This window comes from Danio rerio, chromosome 23 (genome assembly GCF_049306965.1).
Source record: "Danio rerio strain Tuebingen ecotype United States chromosome 23, GRCz12tu, whole genome shotgun sequence".
Lineage (NCBI taxonomy): Eukaryota > Metazoa > Chordata > Actinopteri > Cypriniformes > Danionidae > Danio > Danio rerio.
The window spans coordinates 1,086,363-1,105,953 of NC_133198.1; the positions used below are offsets into that span (position 1 = coordinate 1,086,363).

Genomic DNA, 19,591 nt, shown 5'->3' on the forward strand with positions numbered 1-19,591 from the left:
AGGAGTTCACTAACAAGCCTTCACTTGGAACATCATTCACCAACTCCCGCCATCCCTGCTTTTTAATTAGGAGATTTCGAATGTCCTCCAACAACCCTTCCCTTACATCTTCCACCAACTCATGCTGAACAGTATTTTTAGGGTTACCTGTGTTACTTCCAGTGGAAACGGTCCACGCATGTTTTCCTCCAGATCAATGGTGGATAAAACCCATCGTCTCTTTGTGCGAATGAGGACGGCATCCTTTCAGAAACAGAGGAGAACATCAGTTTAATAAACATTAGCAATCCTGAGCTGAAACGTCTTCAACAGCAACACATCTCTACATTTACAGTGCTAAAAATGTGTCTCTTTACATTCATATTTTCTACAGGATGCTGATCCAGTAATAGATGTGTGCGTACACATTAGATTAGTCAGAACCAAAGACACAACTGATCATCTAATCTAACAAGAAAACAAAACAAAACTGAAGAGCACAGCACGAAAATGAGCACAGCCAAATTAATATGTTGGGGAAAAATATTGAACAAAATTTAATAAAGAAAAAAAGTCAAGAGAAACATAAAAAACATATAACATGTTGACATTTAACTCTTTATAATTATTTAAAAATAAAGGTTTGTAGGTTGTATTGATGGCTCCACAAAAAAACAAGACCACCCTATTCTATTCTATTCTATTCTATTCTATTCTATTCTATTCTATTCTATTCTATTCTATTCTATTATAGTCTATTCTATTATGTTCTGTTCTATTCTATTTTATTCTATTCTATTATGTTCTGTTCTATTCTATTTTATTCTATTCTATTCTATTATGTTCTGTTATATTCTATTTTATTCTATTCTATTCTGTTCTATTCTATTTTATTCTATTCTATTATGTTCTGTTATATTCTATTTTATTCTATTCTATTCTGTTCTATTCTATTTTATTCTATTCTATTATGTTCTGTTATATTCTTTTCTGTTCTGTTCGATTCTAATCTGTTCTATTCCATTCTAATCTATTCTATTCTATTGTAATCTGTTCTGTTATTTTCTAATCTTTTCTTTTCAATTCTAATCTATTCTATTCTGTTCTATTCTATTTTAATCTCATCTATTCTTTTCTAATCTGTTTTTTCTATTCTATTCTAATTTATTCTATTGTGTTGTAGTCTATTCTATTCTAATTTAATCTTATCTATTCTTTTCTAATCTGTTCTATTCTATTCTGTTCTATTCTATTCTATTCTATAATATAATATAATATTATAATATATTATATTTAATTCTGTTCTATTTTAATCTATTCTTTCTATTCAATTCTATTCTAATCTTATCTATTCTTTTCTGATCTGTTTTTTCTATTTTATTCTATTCTAATTTAATCTATTCTGTTCTATCCTATTCCATCCCATTCTATTCTATTCTGTTCTATTCTATTATATTCTATTCTAAAGGGTTCTTTAAAGTAGGAAATGTTTTTTGGATTATCAAAGTTTTGAAACGTAGGAAATAACTGTTCTTTTGAAATATGACATATTATTTTTTGACTTGCTCTTTTTGATTACCTACCCGCTTTTGTCGACTGCTGGTGTCATTTGTGTAGGAAGCGCTCAACTCCCCAAGCTAATGGACAAACAAAAACAAACAAGAATTAAAATGAATCAACACACAATCAATAAACTAGCATCAATATTGAACAGAAACTCATCACAGCTCGTGAGGAATTACAAATATGGATCATTTTCATTCATAAGTCCACAATTGTGACCCTGGGGAATTTTGGGAGGAAACGGAGACATCTTACATTGAGATATTTGCAATATATGTATCACAGACATCTGTAATAAATTACATTTATTTCATGCATTGGTAGCGGCGCAGTGGCGCATTAGGTAGTGCTGTCGCCTCACAGCAAGAAGTTCGCTGGTTCAAGCCTCGGCTGGGTCAGTTGGCGTTTCTGTCTGGAGTTTGCATGTTCTCCCTGCGTTCGTGTGGTTTTCCTCCGGGTGCTCCGGTTTCCCCCACAGTCCAAAGACATGCAGTACAGGTGAATTAGGTAAGCTAAATTGTCCCTAGTGTATATGTATGTGTGTTAATAAGTGTGTCATCCGGGCATCAGCTGCGTAAAAACATGCTGGATAAGTTGGTGGTTCCTTCCACTGTGGCAACCCCAGATTAATAAAGGGACTAAGCCGACAAGAAAATGAAAGAATGAATGAATTATGCATTGGCTGTTTGTCTATATTTGACCAATCAGATGGGGCCATACTATATATCCCCGCCTCCCCAGTAGCTGCTGTTCTGCTATTGGCTGGGGCCGCTGAAAGCTGATCCCAGAGTTGAAAATAAATGCATGAATTATATTTGTTTCCCAGAGATGGGTTGCAGCTGGAAGGGCATCCGCTGCATAAAAACTTGCTGGATAAGTTGGCGGTTCATTCCGCTGTGGCGACCCCGGATTAATAAAGGGACTAAGCCGACAAGAAAATGAATAATTGAATGAATTATGTTGTATGCTTTGGATATGGTTGGTATTTGTATGGATATTATTTGCGAATATTTGGCAGAATATGACAAAATTTGGGATCTGAGGTTAAAAAACATCTAAATGTTGAGAAAATTGGACAAATTAACTTCTCAGCAGTTCATATTACTAATTAAAAACGAATATACTTTGATGTAGTTCCTGTCAGACAACATAATTTCTTTGTGAAACATGATCTTTAAGTTATATTATGCTGTTAGTGTTTGATAATTCGACTATTTGATAATGCATTGATGCGTAAATAAACGCCTCTGTAAGCTTCGCCTCTAATGATAAAGTGTTGATTGACATTCTTCAGATTTTCCTTTAATGACACTGTGAGATGTTGTTGAGCTTGTTTGAAGAAACCAACAACACAGAAAGCATCATCATGCCAAAAGTCTTACCAATGCTGACGGGGAATTACTAATTGTGGTCAAACCTGGTTTCAACTAGAATGTAACCTTCATGGTTCGGATCTATCATGAGACAAAGAATGAACTACTGGTTTGATGAACAGAAAGTTATTTTAAAATGATATTGATAGTTTTATATCTATATATTTAATAATTATACATACATATATATATATATATATATATAACATATAATATATAACATTGAAAGACTTCTACAGATAAAACCTCTCACACATATGAAGATCCAAACAGATTTAATGTGACCTCACACCTCTTATTCTCAACATTACAGTTAATTCATTCATTCATTCATTTATTCAAACACATGCGCTATAAAGGAATTGATCAACTAAATTGGCTGTAGTGTATGAGTGTGAATGCAAGAGTGTATGAGTGTTTCCCAGTGTTGGGTTGCGGCTGGAAGGGCATCCGCTTTGTTAAACATATGCTGGATAAGTTGGCAGTTCATTCCGCTGTGGCAGCCCCGGATTAATAAAGGGACTAAGCCAAAAAGAAAACAAATGAATTAATTTACTCTTCATTTTTTAAGGTAAGTGGTTGCAAACAATCAATATGGGCTGACTTTACACAATCAAATTAAGTTGAACATCACTACATTACTACATCTGTATAAATTCAGCACATAAAAATTGTTTGCAAGCACTTACCTTAAAAAATTAAATCCAATAAAGCCTTTAAGTCACTTATTTAACCCAATGGTTGAGATAAACATATTTGGTGCTTTGTTGGGTTATTTTTAACCTTTATTAGGTTATTTATTAATAACTCATCAGTTGGGTTAAATATTTGTTGCTTTGTTGGGTTATTTTTAACCTTTATTGGGTTATTTATTAATAACTCAACCAGTTGGATTTAATATTTGGTGCTTTGTTGGGTTATTTTTAACCTTTATTGGGTTATTTATTAATAACTCATCAGTTGGGTTAAATATTTGTTGCTTTGTTGGATTATTTTTTACCTTTATTAGGTTATTTATTTATAACTCAACCAGCTGGGTTAAATATTTGGTTCTTTGTTGGGTTATTTTTAACCTTTATTGGGTTATTTATTAATAACTCAACCAGTTGGGTTAAATATTTGTTGCTTTGTTGGGTTATTTTTAACCTTTATTAGGTTATTTATTTATAACTCAACCAGTTGGGTTAAATATTTGTTGCTTTGTTGGGTTATTTTTAACCTTTATTAGGTTATTTATTAATAACTCAACCAGCTGGGTTTAATATTTGGAGCTTTGTTTGGTTATTTTTAACCTTTATTAGGTTATTTTTAATAAGTCAACCATCTGGGTTTAATATTTGGTGCTTTGTTGGGTTATTTGAACCTTAATTAGGTTATTTTTTAATAAGTCAACCAGTTGGGTTAAATATTTGGTTCTTTGTTGGGTTATTTTTAACCTTTATAGGGTTATTTATTAATAACTCGTCAGCTGGGTTAAATATTTGTTGCTTTGTTGGGTTATTTTTATCCTTTATTGGGTTATTTATTAATAACTCATCAGCTGGGTTAAATATTTGGTTCTTTGTTGGGTTATTTTTAACCTTTATTAGGTTATTTATTAATAACTCAACCAGTTGAGTTTAATATTTGGTGCTTTGTTGGGTTATTTTTAACCTTTATTAGGTTATTTATCATCCAGTTGGGTTACTGATTTAACTGATACAGAACAGCTGTATTAATATATGTGTGTGTAATGTTGTTTTTGCACTATAAAGTTTATTTAAGCTATAACACAATGATATTGTATTTTTTTTTATCAAATGACCTCTCCGTGTCGTGTTTTTATATCCGTTTCACCATCCAAGACCATCTTTTGGAAGTGTTTTGATGTGGTTAAACTGTATTGTAGATTGTGAACAGTGAGTGAAGCCGGCCTCTACAGCACACTGAGCTCCATATTCTGCTCCAGCAACACAGGATTTCTGCTTGCTCAGTTCATATCTGTCTACACTTTTCTTCTGCTTCTTCATTATTTGTGATTCTTAGTTTTGTTGACCAAAACTGTCTGGAATTTAAAATGTAATGGAGACAATCTTTTTCAATATTTTTGAATACTGCTTTATTATTTTACACAGTCATAAATATAGAATTAATAGTACTAGTAATAGTAGCAATAGTAATACCAGAATGGAAAAAAATACATTTAATCAAAATAACAAAATGCTTTGGGTTAAAATATATAACCCAATGCACTGGGTTAAAATAATCCATAGTTGGGAAGGTGCTACCCGCTTGTTAAGTGTGACGTCACGCGAAGCGGCTTGCGGGTCCAATCGCTCTATTCAACTGAATGGGGAGACTCATGAAATGGTAATAATAAAAGTTTACAAAGCGATTTAATACTTCATAAAGTATTAATACTTCATTATAAATACTTCATATATATATATATATATATATATATATATATATATATATATATATATATATAAAGAAATACTTCATAATAAATCACGATCGCAGTATATATGTCCATGCCTGATATACAATGGCCAGAAAGTGATTCATTTTTTTATAAATAGTTAAAATGTTGGTATTTGATATGCAGCAAGCCCAGATATTGTTGTGTACACTATGACTTTATATAAAATTAACTGTAATGTGTGATATGAAGAAAAAGTGATCATAAACCAATGATTTCTCAACTCAAATGAGTGGCGGCTTGGACCCAGAAACAGTATTACAAACGTCACCAACACGTCACCACTTAACAAGCAGATAATAACCTATAGTTGGCTTATATATTGGGGTATTTTTAACCCAATTATTTTAACAGAGTACAGAATAATACACTTAGAGAACACTATAGTATAAATGACTATAGAAAATTATAGCATTGTAAACATTTTAGGCTTGGAACAATTCAACTTTCTAAGATGTTTATTTTCTGCAAGTTATATAAGAGAATGGTGTTCGTAAGATGATGCTACAGCATGCTGTTTCCCTCACATAACATGCTATCAGGTTCATACCACCTGCTAAAAGACAAACTACACACTGTTCAGCTCTTTACTAAAGCATATTGCTGATTTATCAAAATAAAGCCACTTCAAAACACAAGTGGGCACCAATACAGGTAAACAAATCAGCTGAGGACGTCACCTGTCTCCATAGAAAGGCCATTTGATATTCAGATACTGTTCCTCACGGGCTGCTCTTTGTTTTAACGCTGCATTTGACTGTAGTTTAGTTTCCTCCTAACGTGTGTGTGTGCTGTCGATTGAACTGCTGCTTGCTAAACCTTCTTCCTTAGTGATCGGCAGTATTATATTTCACACATATCACACTGTGAAGAGCATTTCAGAACTCGAAGACAGCTATCTAACAACACTGTAGAAGCCGCAGGGCTCCTTACAATTCATTCAAGATGTCCCAACACAAACCAGTTAGGGTAACTTAAGAAAAGCTAAGCTAAGAGTAACACTGTAACATACTGCTCTATTAGTTAATATTCATTCATTTTCCTTTAGTCCCTTTATTTACCAGGGGTTGCAACAGTGAAATGAACTATTCCAGCATGTTTTACACAATGGATGACCTTCGAGCCGCAACCCAGCACTGGGAAACACCCATATACACTCATTTACACAGACTCTTGTACACAATGGTCAGTTTAGTTCATCAATTCCCCTATAGCGCATGTGTTTGGACTGTGGGGGAAACCGGAAACACCAACTGACCCAGCCAGGACTCGAACCAGTGACCTGACTGTCTGTGTGTCTGTCTGTCTGTTCGTCTATGTCTGTCTTTTTACTCATTTATTTATTTATTTATATTTATTATCTGTCTCTCTATATGTCTGTCTTTTTATTTATTTATTTATTTATTTATTTATTTATTTATTTATTTATTTATTTATTTATTTATTTATTTATTTATATTTATTATCTGTCTATTTATTTATTTATTTATTTATTTATTTATTAGTGGTCCGTCTATGTCTGTCATTTTATTTATTTATTTATTTATTTATTTATTTATTTATATTTATTATCAGTCTGTCTATTTATTTATTTTTATTTATTTATTAGCTTTCCGTCTGTGTATTTTTATTTATTTATTTATTTATTTTATAATAAAAAAATTTATTAGCTATATGTCTATGTCTGTTTTTTATTTGTTTATTTATTTATTAGCTGTCGTCTCTGTCTGTATTTTGTATTTGTTTATTTATTGATTTTATTTATTAGCTGTCCGTCAATGTCTGTCTTTTTATTTATTTATTTATTAATTAATTTATTTATTTATTAGCTGTCCATCTATGTCTGTATTTCTATTTATTTATTTTTTATAATTTTTTTTCTTTTATTACCTGTGCATCTATGTCTGTCTTTTTATTTATTTATATAAATATTATCTGTCTGTTTTATTTATTTTTATTTTTTTATTTATTAGCTGTCTGTCTGTATTTTTATTTATTTACTTAATAGCTGTCCGTTTATGTCTGCATCTTTATTTATTCATTTAATTTAATTTTTTCTTTATTTCATTTTATTAATTAGCTGTCCGTCTATGTCTGTCTTTTTTATTTATTTTTTATTTTTTTATTAATTTATATTTATTTATTATCTGTCTCTCTATATGTCTGTCTTTTCATTTATGCGCTTATTTATTGGGTTTGTTAATTTTTAAAGTTTACCCAGCAACAGAAACGTGGCATGTTGCCTTGGCAGCTGGATGAACAAATATAGTGTTTATTATTTATAAACTTCATTTCAGTTTTAAGTAACAAAAGTTTTTGTTAAGCTGTTTTTTTAGCAATTACAACCCTGATGTAAACAAGTGTAATAGTTTTTATTTTACAGTCTTTAGATTTAGTACATAGATCATAGATCGATTTTGCATGTGCAAAGAGTCTACAGGCGTATTTTCTATCCAACTGCAAATTTATATGATTAATTCCAGTGCAAATATCTAAAAACTCTTAAATTAAGAAGCATTTTCTTGAGATAAGACATGCACAAAATATAGTGTTGTTTTCAGTAATAATGAGTCAAAATGAAGTGAGTTTGTCCTTAAAACAAGCAAAATAACCTGCCAATGGGGGAAGCAGAATATTCTTGTTTCACTTTGACAAAAGATTATTTTGCTTCGCCCATTGTCGGATTATTTTGCTTCTTTTAAAGAAAAACTCACTTTATTTACTCATTATTTTTTAAAATAAGCAAAACAATCGGATGCATTTTTGTTTTATCTAGAAAATGCTTCTTGATTTAAAAACAATTGTAGACATTTGAACACAAGACAACAAGACAAAAACTTTAATAAGACAAGGTTTTTGCAGTGTAGACTCAAAACTCTACTTGCGTGAGATATATTTTGACAAAAATTACATTAAATCCAGTCATCAGATAAAACAATTAACACCGACGTTAGTCATCCATTACATCAGATCATCAAGATCAAGATAAAGAGTCTGACTCATTGTAAACAAACAAAAAGAAAAGTTGAAGCTACTCACAGTAAACAGAAGCAGGAATACAGCAGCCTTCATCATGCTGGAGCTCCAGAGGTGAAGATCAGATTAACACCAGTAAAAAATCACCTGAGAGCAGAAGATCAGAGAGACACACGCAGCCGTCTACATTTGTGCAGTTCAGCGAGTCTACGAGGATGTGTGTGTGTGTGTGTGTGTGCATGTGCGTGTGCTAACGACACAATGACTCATCCGTCAACATCAGGCCTTCAGGGCAGCAGTCTGGGAGTGGCAAATCATGCAGTAAACGGAGTAAAATTTCACCCAGTTTCTCCATTCAGCGGAAAGAGGACAAACTGGCTGCTCGGCTTACCATCTGCCAAGGGAAAACACACACACGAATTCATGCGCAGATTAAACATTCAGCTCTACATGCAAATTAGGTTTACCTGGTGTGTGTCAAGCCTGGGCCTGTATTTACTACCACACACTGGAAATGTGAACTGTAGCTCCAGCACAGGGGCATAACAGGTGGTCTGACAATACACATGCTTTTAATATAAATATGTTTATTCTTTATTTGTACAGTTATTAAAATTAATAATGGACATATAAGCCATCTAGATGTGCATATATATGAATGCTATACCACAGCAAGTTTTTAATTTAGTGGCTAATTCATATGATCGTACTTGTACAAAGTAGTATGATTTGCTCTTACCCTAATGAGGTTTGGGTTTAGGGGCGGGGTTTGGTGCCACGCCTCCTTTTAAAAGTCGTAAATTTTCATAAGAACTGAACTCGAACTGCGAATTTGCATCAATTAGCCACTGAAGAAAATACAGTTACGTTTCCTCATGAAATTAGGCTGTATGTATATAGATATATATACTTTATTAGGTACACCTTACTAGTACCAGGTTGGACCCCTTTTGTCTTCAGAACTGCTTTAATCCTTCATGGCGTAGATTCAGTAAGCTACTGGAAATATTCCTCAGAGATTTTCCTCCACACAGTTGCTGCAGATTTGTCGGCTGCACATCCATGATGCCTTTTGTTCCACCACATCCCAAAGCTGCTCTATTGGATTGAGCTCTGGTGACTGTGGAGGCCATTTGAGTGCAGTGAACTCATCGTCATGTTCACCAGTCTGAGATGATTGAGCTTTATGACATGCTGCGTTATCCTGCTGGAAGTAGCCATCAGAAGATGGAGACACTGTGCTCATAAAGGGATGGACATGGTCAGCAGCAATACTCAGGTAGGCTGTGGCGTTGATGCTCAATTGGTACTAATGGACCCAAAGAAAATCTCCCCCACACCATTACACCACCACCACCAGCCTGAACCGCTGATACAAGGCAGGATGATCCATGCTTTCATGTTGTCGGAGCCGAGCATCTGAATGTGTCAGCAGAAATGGAGACTCATCAGAGCAGCAACGTTTCTCCAATCTTCTATTGTCCAGTTTTGGTGAGTCTGTGTGAATTGTAGCCTCAGTTTCCTGTTCTTAGCTGACAGGAGCGGCACCCGGTGTGCTCTTCTGCTGCTGTAGCCCATCCGCCTCAAGGTTGGATGTGTTGTGTGTTCAGAGATGCTCTTCTGCAGAGCTCGGTTAAGTTGTGACGTCAGGTGAGCATCTAAGGACAATGTTATGTTGACGTTGAATAACGACATCAAATGATGTTGATATTTGGTTAATTTTAGGTTGTGTGAAACTAAAATCCACATAAAATGTGCCAACATCTTAAACCAATGACCATATTGACGTCAAATACTAACATTTATTCATAACTTCATTAAACAACATCATTAGACATTAATATTTGGTCAGTTTTAGGTTGGACATTGACGTCAGCCTGATGTTGGGTATCCAGAGTATCTTAAAAACTTTGCCCTGGTGTTTTCAGAGAGTTTCAGTTTCAGTCACCTGATACTACATCCAGTCATTTAGCAGACACTTTTGTCCAAAGTGACTTACAATTGAGGAGGAATTCAGCAAATCAGCATGAAGAGGTTATACACAGGTATTATGCTAATTATACAGAGACTCTGTTAGTGCTCAGAGGACTAAATGCTAGAGTAAGGGAGGGAGGAGGGAATGTTGAGAGGGGAGCAGAATCCACTCACCTGTCTGAGGCACACTATATAAATGCATGCTGATTTTATTTTGTGTGCGTGTGTGTGTGTGAGAATGTGTTTGTGCAAATGCGCAAAAACTGGTGCAGTGTCCATTAAAGTGTCGGAGAGATGAGAGATGAGAGGTGGTGTGTCAAGCTCACTGCATTTTTTTGTGTGGACAAACAGCCAAACCAAAGTGTTCGTGCGGACAGAGCCTGAAGGTCAAACCTCTTCCGGAGCTGGTCTGAAACACATTCCTGACAAAGCTGGACAGGTCTAAATGCACTGAAACCACATTTGTCAAATTTTGTTTTCTTAAAATGTTAAAACAAACATGTGAGAGCAGGTTATAGGCTGTATGGCATAGATTCAACAGTGCATATGCAACAGCAACACCACAGATTACAGTTTGGGATGCTATTGTCTTATTTTATTAATTCATTCATTCATTTTCTTTTCGGCTTAGCCCTTTTATTAATTTCCACAGGGAAATGAACCACCAAGTATTCCAGCATTTGTTTTACACAGCGGATGCCCTTTCCAGCTGCAACCCATCACTGGAAAACATACATACATACTCATTCACACACATACACTACAGACAAATTAGCTTAGCCAATTCACCTGTACCACATGTGTTTGGACTGTGGGGGAAACCAGAGTATCCGGAGGAAACCCACACCAACACGGGGAGAACATGCAAACTCCACACAGAATCACCAACTGAGGCTCGAACCAGAGACCTTCTTGCTGTGAGGCAATTGCTCTACCCACTGCGCCACCGTCTGCCATGGAGATAACAATAAAGCAATAATTACAGCAAAATATTCATTCATTCATTTTCTTGTCGGCTTAGTCCCTTTTTTAATCCAGGGTCGCCACAGTAGCACATTTTTACGCAGTGGATGCCCTTCCAGCTGCAACCCATTTCTGGGAAACATCCACACACATTCACTCACACTCATACACTACAGACAATTTAGCCTACCCAATTCCCCTATAGCACATGTGTTTGGACTGTGGGGGAAACCAGAGCATCCGGAGGAAACCCACGCCAACACAGGGAGAACATGCAAACTCCACACAGAAACATCAACTGACCCAGCTGAAGCTCGAACTAGCGACCTTTTTGCTGTGAGGCGACCTACTGCGCCACTGCGTCGCCTACAGCAAAATAATAAAACATAAGAAATGACAAATAATAATCAAATATTTCTTAAAATGATGATTATATAAATGATTAATGATCAAATCATTAAATAAATTCATTAAATGAAGAATAAATGAACATAAACAACTGAAAATAAAGCGCAACACAAATGAACGGTTGTTTTCTTGAAGCAACACACACATAAGTTGCTACAAGGATTCTCAGACACTTAGGCCCCTTTTACACTTGTGTTAGTTTTAAAACGGCGTTTTAAGTCAAAAACAATTAATAACCATACTAGCGTTTCTGAACATATCTCCGTCCACACTACGCCACCAAAAATGTATATCACGTGATCATTCGCGCACTCTGGTCATCGTGTTCGAGTATTAACAGGAAGCATGTGTCTCGCTCAGCATTTGGTTATTGTTATACAACAAACGCCGGTTGAACAATGAACGCGAAGGCAAAGAAAGCAAGAGAGGTATTTTTGTGGACAGACGACGAGGTCGAGACGTTACTAAACGTAAAAAATGAATAACTGCACAATGGAGCCTAAAACAGACAACAGTGCAAACAACGCTCCCATTTCTGTGTCCATGTTGTTGTTTACAGTGAAGGCTGGTCTGCTGTCTTCCGGTAGCGTTAAGCCATGTGTTATAGTCATGTGATAGGGGCTTGACGAATAGGGGAAGGATACGCAATGACACAAAAGCCCCAATCAGCTTGCAAATCTCAGCAGCCTCGCCTCCTATTTCAGATGTCTCCGTTTTCCCTCATCCACACTGAGATGGAGCAGCAGCGCTTCAGAATGAAAACAGCCTCTCCAGCGTTTCCAAAACGCTCAATTTTCGGCGCTCGAAAACTCCGGCGTAGTGTGGACGGATGGCGTAACCGTGGCAAAACTTCAAACTAAAACGCATTAGTGTAAACGCGGCCTTAGTTAGATTCTTCACATTCGAAGGCCCAACACTTCCAACACAGGAGAATAGTGTAAATGTAGCCCCGTATACATTTTTAGAGATCCCTAATTATGTAGCCAGAGGAATATATGGCTGCATTTCGCCTTTAAAAAACGTATATGGTGGGGTGGTATGACACCGCAGACAGCTTTTCTTTTAGCGCTTTTTCAGTTTCTTTTAGCGATTCCAGCTTACCACCGTATGGATGCCTTTACCAATGTTACCAGTTTGCCCAGTAGCTCGCCGCATATGACGACAGACTAGAGGCGTGATCTGAAAATGTGGTAACAATCAGGCGGTCATGAAGGCTTTTCTTTTTCAGGATTGCTTTTAAAAATATATATGTTGACTTAGGAATAAGGAGGAGGGTGAGGGATAGGTCAATCAGTCAGTCAGTCAGTCAGTCAGTCAGTCAGTCGACATTGGCCTCTGGGGGATTTCCGTGAGAACAGCAGGCGTAAATGGCACTCGTTAGAGAAATTTGAGATCTGAAAATGCGTGTACACAGCGCCCTCTGGTGGATTCACAAAAACTGCAAAAAACGTAGCTCCTGGGATGTATTTGGTGCTCTCCAGAAATGTATACAGGGTACGTAATCAGAACGAGTCTGGGTTAAGCAATTCCTACATTGTTCTGAAACTCCATTAAAATATGCATGTTGTGTGCTCCTCTATCATCACTAAAAACTCATAATCACACTGCAAAAAATGCTTTTCTTACTTAGATTTGTTGTCTTGTTTCTAGTCCAAATATCTAAAAGTTCCTAAATCAAGGAGAATTTTCTAGACAAGCAAAACATATCGTCTTGTTTTGAGAAATAATATGCCAATATTAAGTGAGTTTTTCCTTAAAACAAGCAAAATAATCTGCCAATGGGGTAAGCAAAATAATCTTACGTCAAAAGAAAAAACAAGATTAATTTGCTTACCCCATTGGCAGATTATTTTGCTTGTTTTAAGGAAAAACTCACTTAATTTTGGCATATTATTTCTCAAAACAAGACAATATGTTTTGCTTGTCTAGAAAATTATTCTTGATATAAGAAATTTTAGATATTTGCACTAGAAATAAGTAAAAAAAATCTAAGCAAGAAAAGCATTTTTTGCAGTGCACTCATCTGAGTTCATCAATGAGGCTCCCTCATAATCAAGGAGGCTTTGAACAAACAACCAAGCTTTTATTCACTCGTGCCACATTTGTCATGATGACAGGAGCGCACAGAACACAACCCAAACAACATATCCTCTGTCATTTTGAGTGATGAGCGGATTATTGCTTTCTTAAAAGCCAACAGACACTGTATAATGACTGCACAATGCTGCAAAATACATACAAGTATACACACATATTTACATTCTGTTCATAATTACGTTAGCAAAACTAGTGTTTATTAGCACCTAAGTAATAGATCATTTTGTTAAGCACTAACTCTATATTAATAGACATTCGTAAGCCGTTTATAACTACACCTACAAATGCTGTATTCTTAACTTATACGGGTTTATAAAACATAAATGGCTCTCACTTCAGATTATGTGATGAAACTGCATGGAGATGTGTTAATAAAGCATTGTAATGGTTTTACTGGTTGTTTGTTTGTCAGTTAAATCGGGCTGTAATGCAGGGATCGTTTTCCTTCACAAACATCTGCATGGTGCTACAGGTGTAATTATCGGCGCACACCTCTGCACTGTCAACAGATAATAATGGTGACAATTAACTTGGTTTTAAGAGCACTGCATACAGTCCCTGTGAGTCACTGATATGACCTGTGGGAACCACAAAATCACAACATGACCTGTGGGAAGCACAACTGACAGAACTGAGAAACTGCTCGACTCCATCAGTGCTGCTTTTGTTGCAGTTTTTTTTGACCACCCTTCCCTATTAATGTTCATTTATTGCTTTGCTGGAGATTAGAACTAGATTTAGAAATAGTTTTGAAGCAAATCTTTGCACTTAACAAAGAAAATTTAATATGTGGGCTAATGGATGTGTTCAGTGGAGTGAGCTTCCACCGTTTCCTCACTCCAACAAAGTAAAGGCGTAAAGAGTAATAGTAAAGTAAAGAGGCTGAATGGAGGAGGCTCGTTCTTTATCCTCGCGCTGCAGATGCTCTGTTTAACAGTTTTCTTGCTAGTGAAGGGTTCAGTTTTTACACTTACAGAGTCCGCCATGTAAATAGCAAATGCACCATGGAGCGACACAACTGACTCTTAACAAGAGTGCGAGACGAGACTCTGATTGGTTTAATGAAGGTTATGCTCAAAACACACTGTTGTAAAGGCCAGGTATATCTGGCGTTCTGATTTGATGCTGGTTTGATTGACAGCTGGGTCTGGCCCGCCCAGAAGATGCATATCATTTCCGTTCCTGTAGCCGGACATTGCAGTTCAATACATTCTGGCTAACAGCTCGATGCAGTGGCTTATTGTGTGTGCGTCACGAGAAGTAAGTGTTCATGTCTTCTGTCTGTGTGCTTCTAACACTTAGTCTATGGGTTTAGTGTAGTAACGCAAACTTTGAATGACGATCATGATTGCAATTACGTCATCAACGCGGGTGGTGCGCGATTCCGAGCAAACGCCATTATTAACGACGCACGTGTTATCCCCGCAAGTTTATACACCATTGAATTGTGTTGATATGTAAATTAGCAAAGTATTAAGCAATGTAAGTGCCATGTTTACTCTCTATTTGAGCATTGGATCTGTCTCGCATGTATGTGTTTACTCATGCATATTTAGACCTGATGCTCTGTTAATCTTTACTTATATGCCATAACTGATGTTATATATATTATGCCATGTTATATTGTTCTGTATATTATACAAATTGCACCCATTATCCATTCTTCAAATAGCAAAAGTGCATTCGCACACGTCCTTAATGCTTTTGGCCATGAGCTTTATACTTTGCGCCTAGATCATTAAAATAGATCCCAATGTATGGCTGGTGTTATGAAGCAGTTTATTAACCCGTGTGTGCTGTTGGGGATGTTTTCATCCACTCTATGGTGATTTTGAGGCTTATTTTGGCAACAACTTTTGGCAAATGAAATGATTTTGGTCACAAATCTTATTTTGACACATAATACCTCAAAATTAAGTGAGTTTTCGTAAGACGAGTAAAATAATCTGCCAATGGGGTAGGTAAAATAATCTTGCTTTTCTTTTTGACGTAAGATTATTTCACTTACCCCATTGGCAGATTATTTGGTCACACTTTATTTTGATGGTCCGTTTGTTGAATTAAGTTACATTGCATCTACATGCCAACTAATTCTCATTAGATTATAAGTAGACTGTTAGGTTAGGGTGTAAGTTGACATGTACTTGCACAGTGTCTTCTAGTCAGCTGAAGGAGCAGAATCAGCAGAGATTAAGCAGACAGTCTACTAATACTCAAAGGGACCATCAAAATACAGTATTACCAATCATTTTGCTTGAAACAAGCAAAACAACACAATATTTTGATGTCCAGACATGCTTCTTGGCTTTAGAATCTTTAGATATTTGTACTAGAAACAAGAGAAAACTTTAATAAGGAAAAGCTGTTTTATATTTGCACTGTGAGCAGCTTTACCAATCCAAACACCGACAGCAGACGTGCAATGGAAAACTCATAACCTGAGATCATAATCTAGATCTGGCAGAAAATTTGGTGAGGTGACTCAGCCGGGAAAGCACAACTCATCAGTCTGACATCTGTAAATCAAAATATCACTTCGTTCTGTAATTATCGAGCCAATTAATGTGTCAGTCAAAACACGCAGAATAATGGTGCTACAGAACGCATTAGGCGTGATAGAAATCCATCCAACGATGATATCAGCCACACAGACTGATGAGATGACTGGATAGGACTTAATATCGCAGATGTAAATATTGGGAGTGTGTTTCAGTGGTGCAGGTCGTAAAACAAAGATGCATTAACAAAAACTGTAGTGGTTGGTGGTCAGGACGTTGCCAGGGGTTTATCCTGAGTTTAATAAGCAGTTGTTTTAGGCGATTCTTCTGGGTGGTAAAAAACAATACTATATAAATGAGCCAATTTTGTCACGCAACTCTGCTTACGTTGCAAATTAAAAACCCACATACTGTAGACAAGCAGGGAATATAGTGGTGATCAATGCTTACAGTATGGGATGAGTAGTTTATGCAACATAGGCTCATTCTGAAAACCGAGAAGAAAGAGACCTCGTACTAACATTAAATGGTACATCAAATTAGAAATGACCATGTCTGTGTTAAAGGCTCTCGCCCCAGCCCTCTCCATCACTCACTATCCTCTAAGTTGGGACGGTGGGCCAAATCAAAGGTTACAATGGGCCAACTTTGGCCTATGATTAAATACTAATGATTTGTAAACAATGTCATACTTTATTGTCATGAAAAATTCATCAGTAGTTATGAAGGTACAATCATTAAGCACATATATAATGTGCTTTATAGTCAAGAATAGAGCATTTATATCTGCAGTTATAAACTGTTTAACGTCTATGTAGAGTTAATGCTTAACAAATAATGAACTCACTATTTGCTAATGCTTCATAGATGATTCATAGTGTGTAGTTATTATAAAGTGTTACCAGAAAAACAAGATTATTTGGTAACACTTAAGTTGAGGTCACAATCACAATAATACCAAACTATTAACTACTAACTTAATAAACTACTAATTAGCAGTTTATTAATAGTTGAAGTTGGGTTTAGGTTTTGGCTAGGATTAAAGATTTTTTTCATAAGTCCTAATGAATAAAAAACATCCTAACAATCGGCAGCTAATAATCCAGTAGTTAATAACATGAATTGTGACCTAAACTAAAGTGTTACTGATTATATTGCTTTATTTTAACTTCTCTAAAAAAAGCTTCTTGGTTTAAGAATTCTTAGATGTTTGGACTAGAAACAAGACTAAAACTTCTTGAAGTGCATGACCAGATTGAGGACAATAACCTAACAAATGTCTGAGATTCAGCATCAGAGTGTCTTTAGGTGTGGGAACTGTAGTAAAAGCTGAATAACTGACTCTGAGCTACTGAGTTATATAAGAGATGATCAACGGCTGACTGTGTGTTAAAGCATTGTAAATGCAGGTGAAGCACCTGCTGCAATTAAAACCCATGAACACATGTCAAACTGATGATTATCCCCATTAAACCATGCATTGTTTGCCATTATAGACAAGTTGAAACTAATATTGCTGTTTGAAGCACACTATTTTACATAATGGCAAAAATTGACTCATTATTTCATCAGTTATTATATTATCAGTGATGACACGTCAGATCTGCACACATTAAATAAGACACCAACGCGGATTACTGATACATGAACATATACTGTAGTCAACATTTATATTTGTATTGTCTTCAATATTTCCCAAATGATGTTGAACAGATTCGGGAATTGTTCACCGTATTTTCTCTAATGTTTGTTCTTCTGGAGAAAGTCTTATTTGTTATTTATTTATTTATTTATCGGCTATAATAAAAGCAGTTTTTAATGTCTTTGAGTCATTTTAAGGTCAATATCATTAGCCCCCATAAGCTATATTTATTTTGTATTCATCTAATTGATTCCCCTAGTTAAGCCTTTAAATGTCACTTTAAATACTATCTTGAAGAATATCTAGTCTAATATTATTCACTGTCATCATGGTAAAGTTTTTATTTTAGGTTATTAGAGATGAGTTATTAAAACTGTTATGATTAGAAATCTGCTCTCCGTTAAACAGAAATTGTGGAGGGAAATATTCAGGGAAGCTATGAATCCTGACTTCAATTGTATGCTGGCTTTGCTCTATAATAAATAAACAATCACACACACACACACACGCACACGCAAAAAGGTTTGGAAACCTCCGGCGTCAGAATCCATCATGTGAACTTGCGCTCCTGACAGATAGTGAGGTGTGGTTATCACACGTCTCTCAGCTAAATAAAGAGGAAAACAGGCTTCAGGAATGCTGCTCATGTGAATTGTTAGCACTGCTGACCTTTGTCCACAACATCTGGCAACCCTGCCCTTCCCACCCCTCACACATACATGCCATTTACTAAAGACATGACACTTGACATAATCCAGAATACTGCTCATATTTCTTACTCCAGCCTTCTATTGTGAAATTATATTGGCTTAACCAGACTATTAAAGAAACTTTAGTCTGTTTTTTTTTTTTTTTATGGAAATAGGCTCATTTTATATTACATCTCCCCTAGATCTACAGTCTTGAGTCTGGCAGGAGCACTTTTAGCTTAGCTTAGCATACATCATTGAATCGGATTAGACCATTAGCATCAATAACTTCAAAGAATAGTTTAGATTGTTTTTCTATTTAAATCTTGACTCTTGTAGTTATATCGTGTGCCACACGACTGACAGAAAATTAATAGTTTCCACTTTCTAGGCTAACATGGCTAGGAAAATGTAGTAAAACACAATGAGGGTATAGTGATATGTGCCAGGATCTTTGCAACTTTTCATTTTCTCTCAGATTTAGTACACGGTGTAAACCAGGCGTGACCAACCCTGTTCCTGGAGATCCACCTTCCTGCAGATTTCAGTTGCAACCCATATCAAACACACCTGCCTGTAATTATCAAGTGCTGTTCAGGTCCTAATTAATTGGTTCAGGTGTGTTTGATCAGGGTTGGAGCTGAACTTTGCAGGAGGGTCGATCTCCAGGAACAGGGTTGAGCACCCCTGGTGTAAACAGAAGTGTCAAACGTTAAATATAGGACAATTATCAAAAATCTTTTTATACATTTTTGAGGAATATCCTGGTGGTCTAATCCAATTCAATGATCTATGCTGAGCTAAAAGTGCTCTTGGCAGACCCGAAGATCGGTATAAGAAATATTATACAGAAAAATATAAGTCTGTAAAATAACAGGAAATGTACATGTTACAAGGCCTTTGCAGTGTATTATACACTACCTGACAAAAGTCTTGTTGCCTATCCAAGTTTTAGGAAGAACAAATAA

At 35.7% G+C, this 19,591-nt stretch overlaps 1 protein-coding gene across 2 annotated transcripts in view; it reads right to left on the minus strand.

The window, feature by feature from the left end:
- Positions 1–19,591, minus strand: part of cdh26.1 (cadherin 26, tandem duplicate 1) — a 56,912-nt gene that overhangs the window by 29,761 nt on the left and 7,560 nt on the right. The window contains exons 2-5 of one of the 2 annotated variants that reach the window (XM_073939649.1): positions 8,695–8,746; positions 8,416–8,499; positions 1,563–1,616; positions 148–243 (exon numbers count right to left, since the gene is read on the minus strand). In XM_073939649.1, coding sequence (XP_073795750.1) covers positions 148–243; positions 1,563–1,616; positions 8,416–8,451 — 186 coding nt within the window. In that variant the 5' untranslated portion in view covers positions 8,452–8,499; positions 8,695–8,746. Of the gene's footprint in view, positions 1–147; positions 244–1,562; positions 1,617–8,415; positions 8,564–8,694; positions 8,747–19,591 lie in introns of those variants that run through there. The other variant, XM_017353725.4, reaches the window with a different exon arrangement.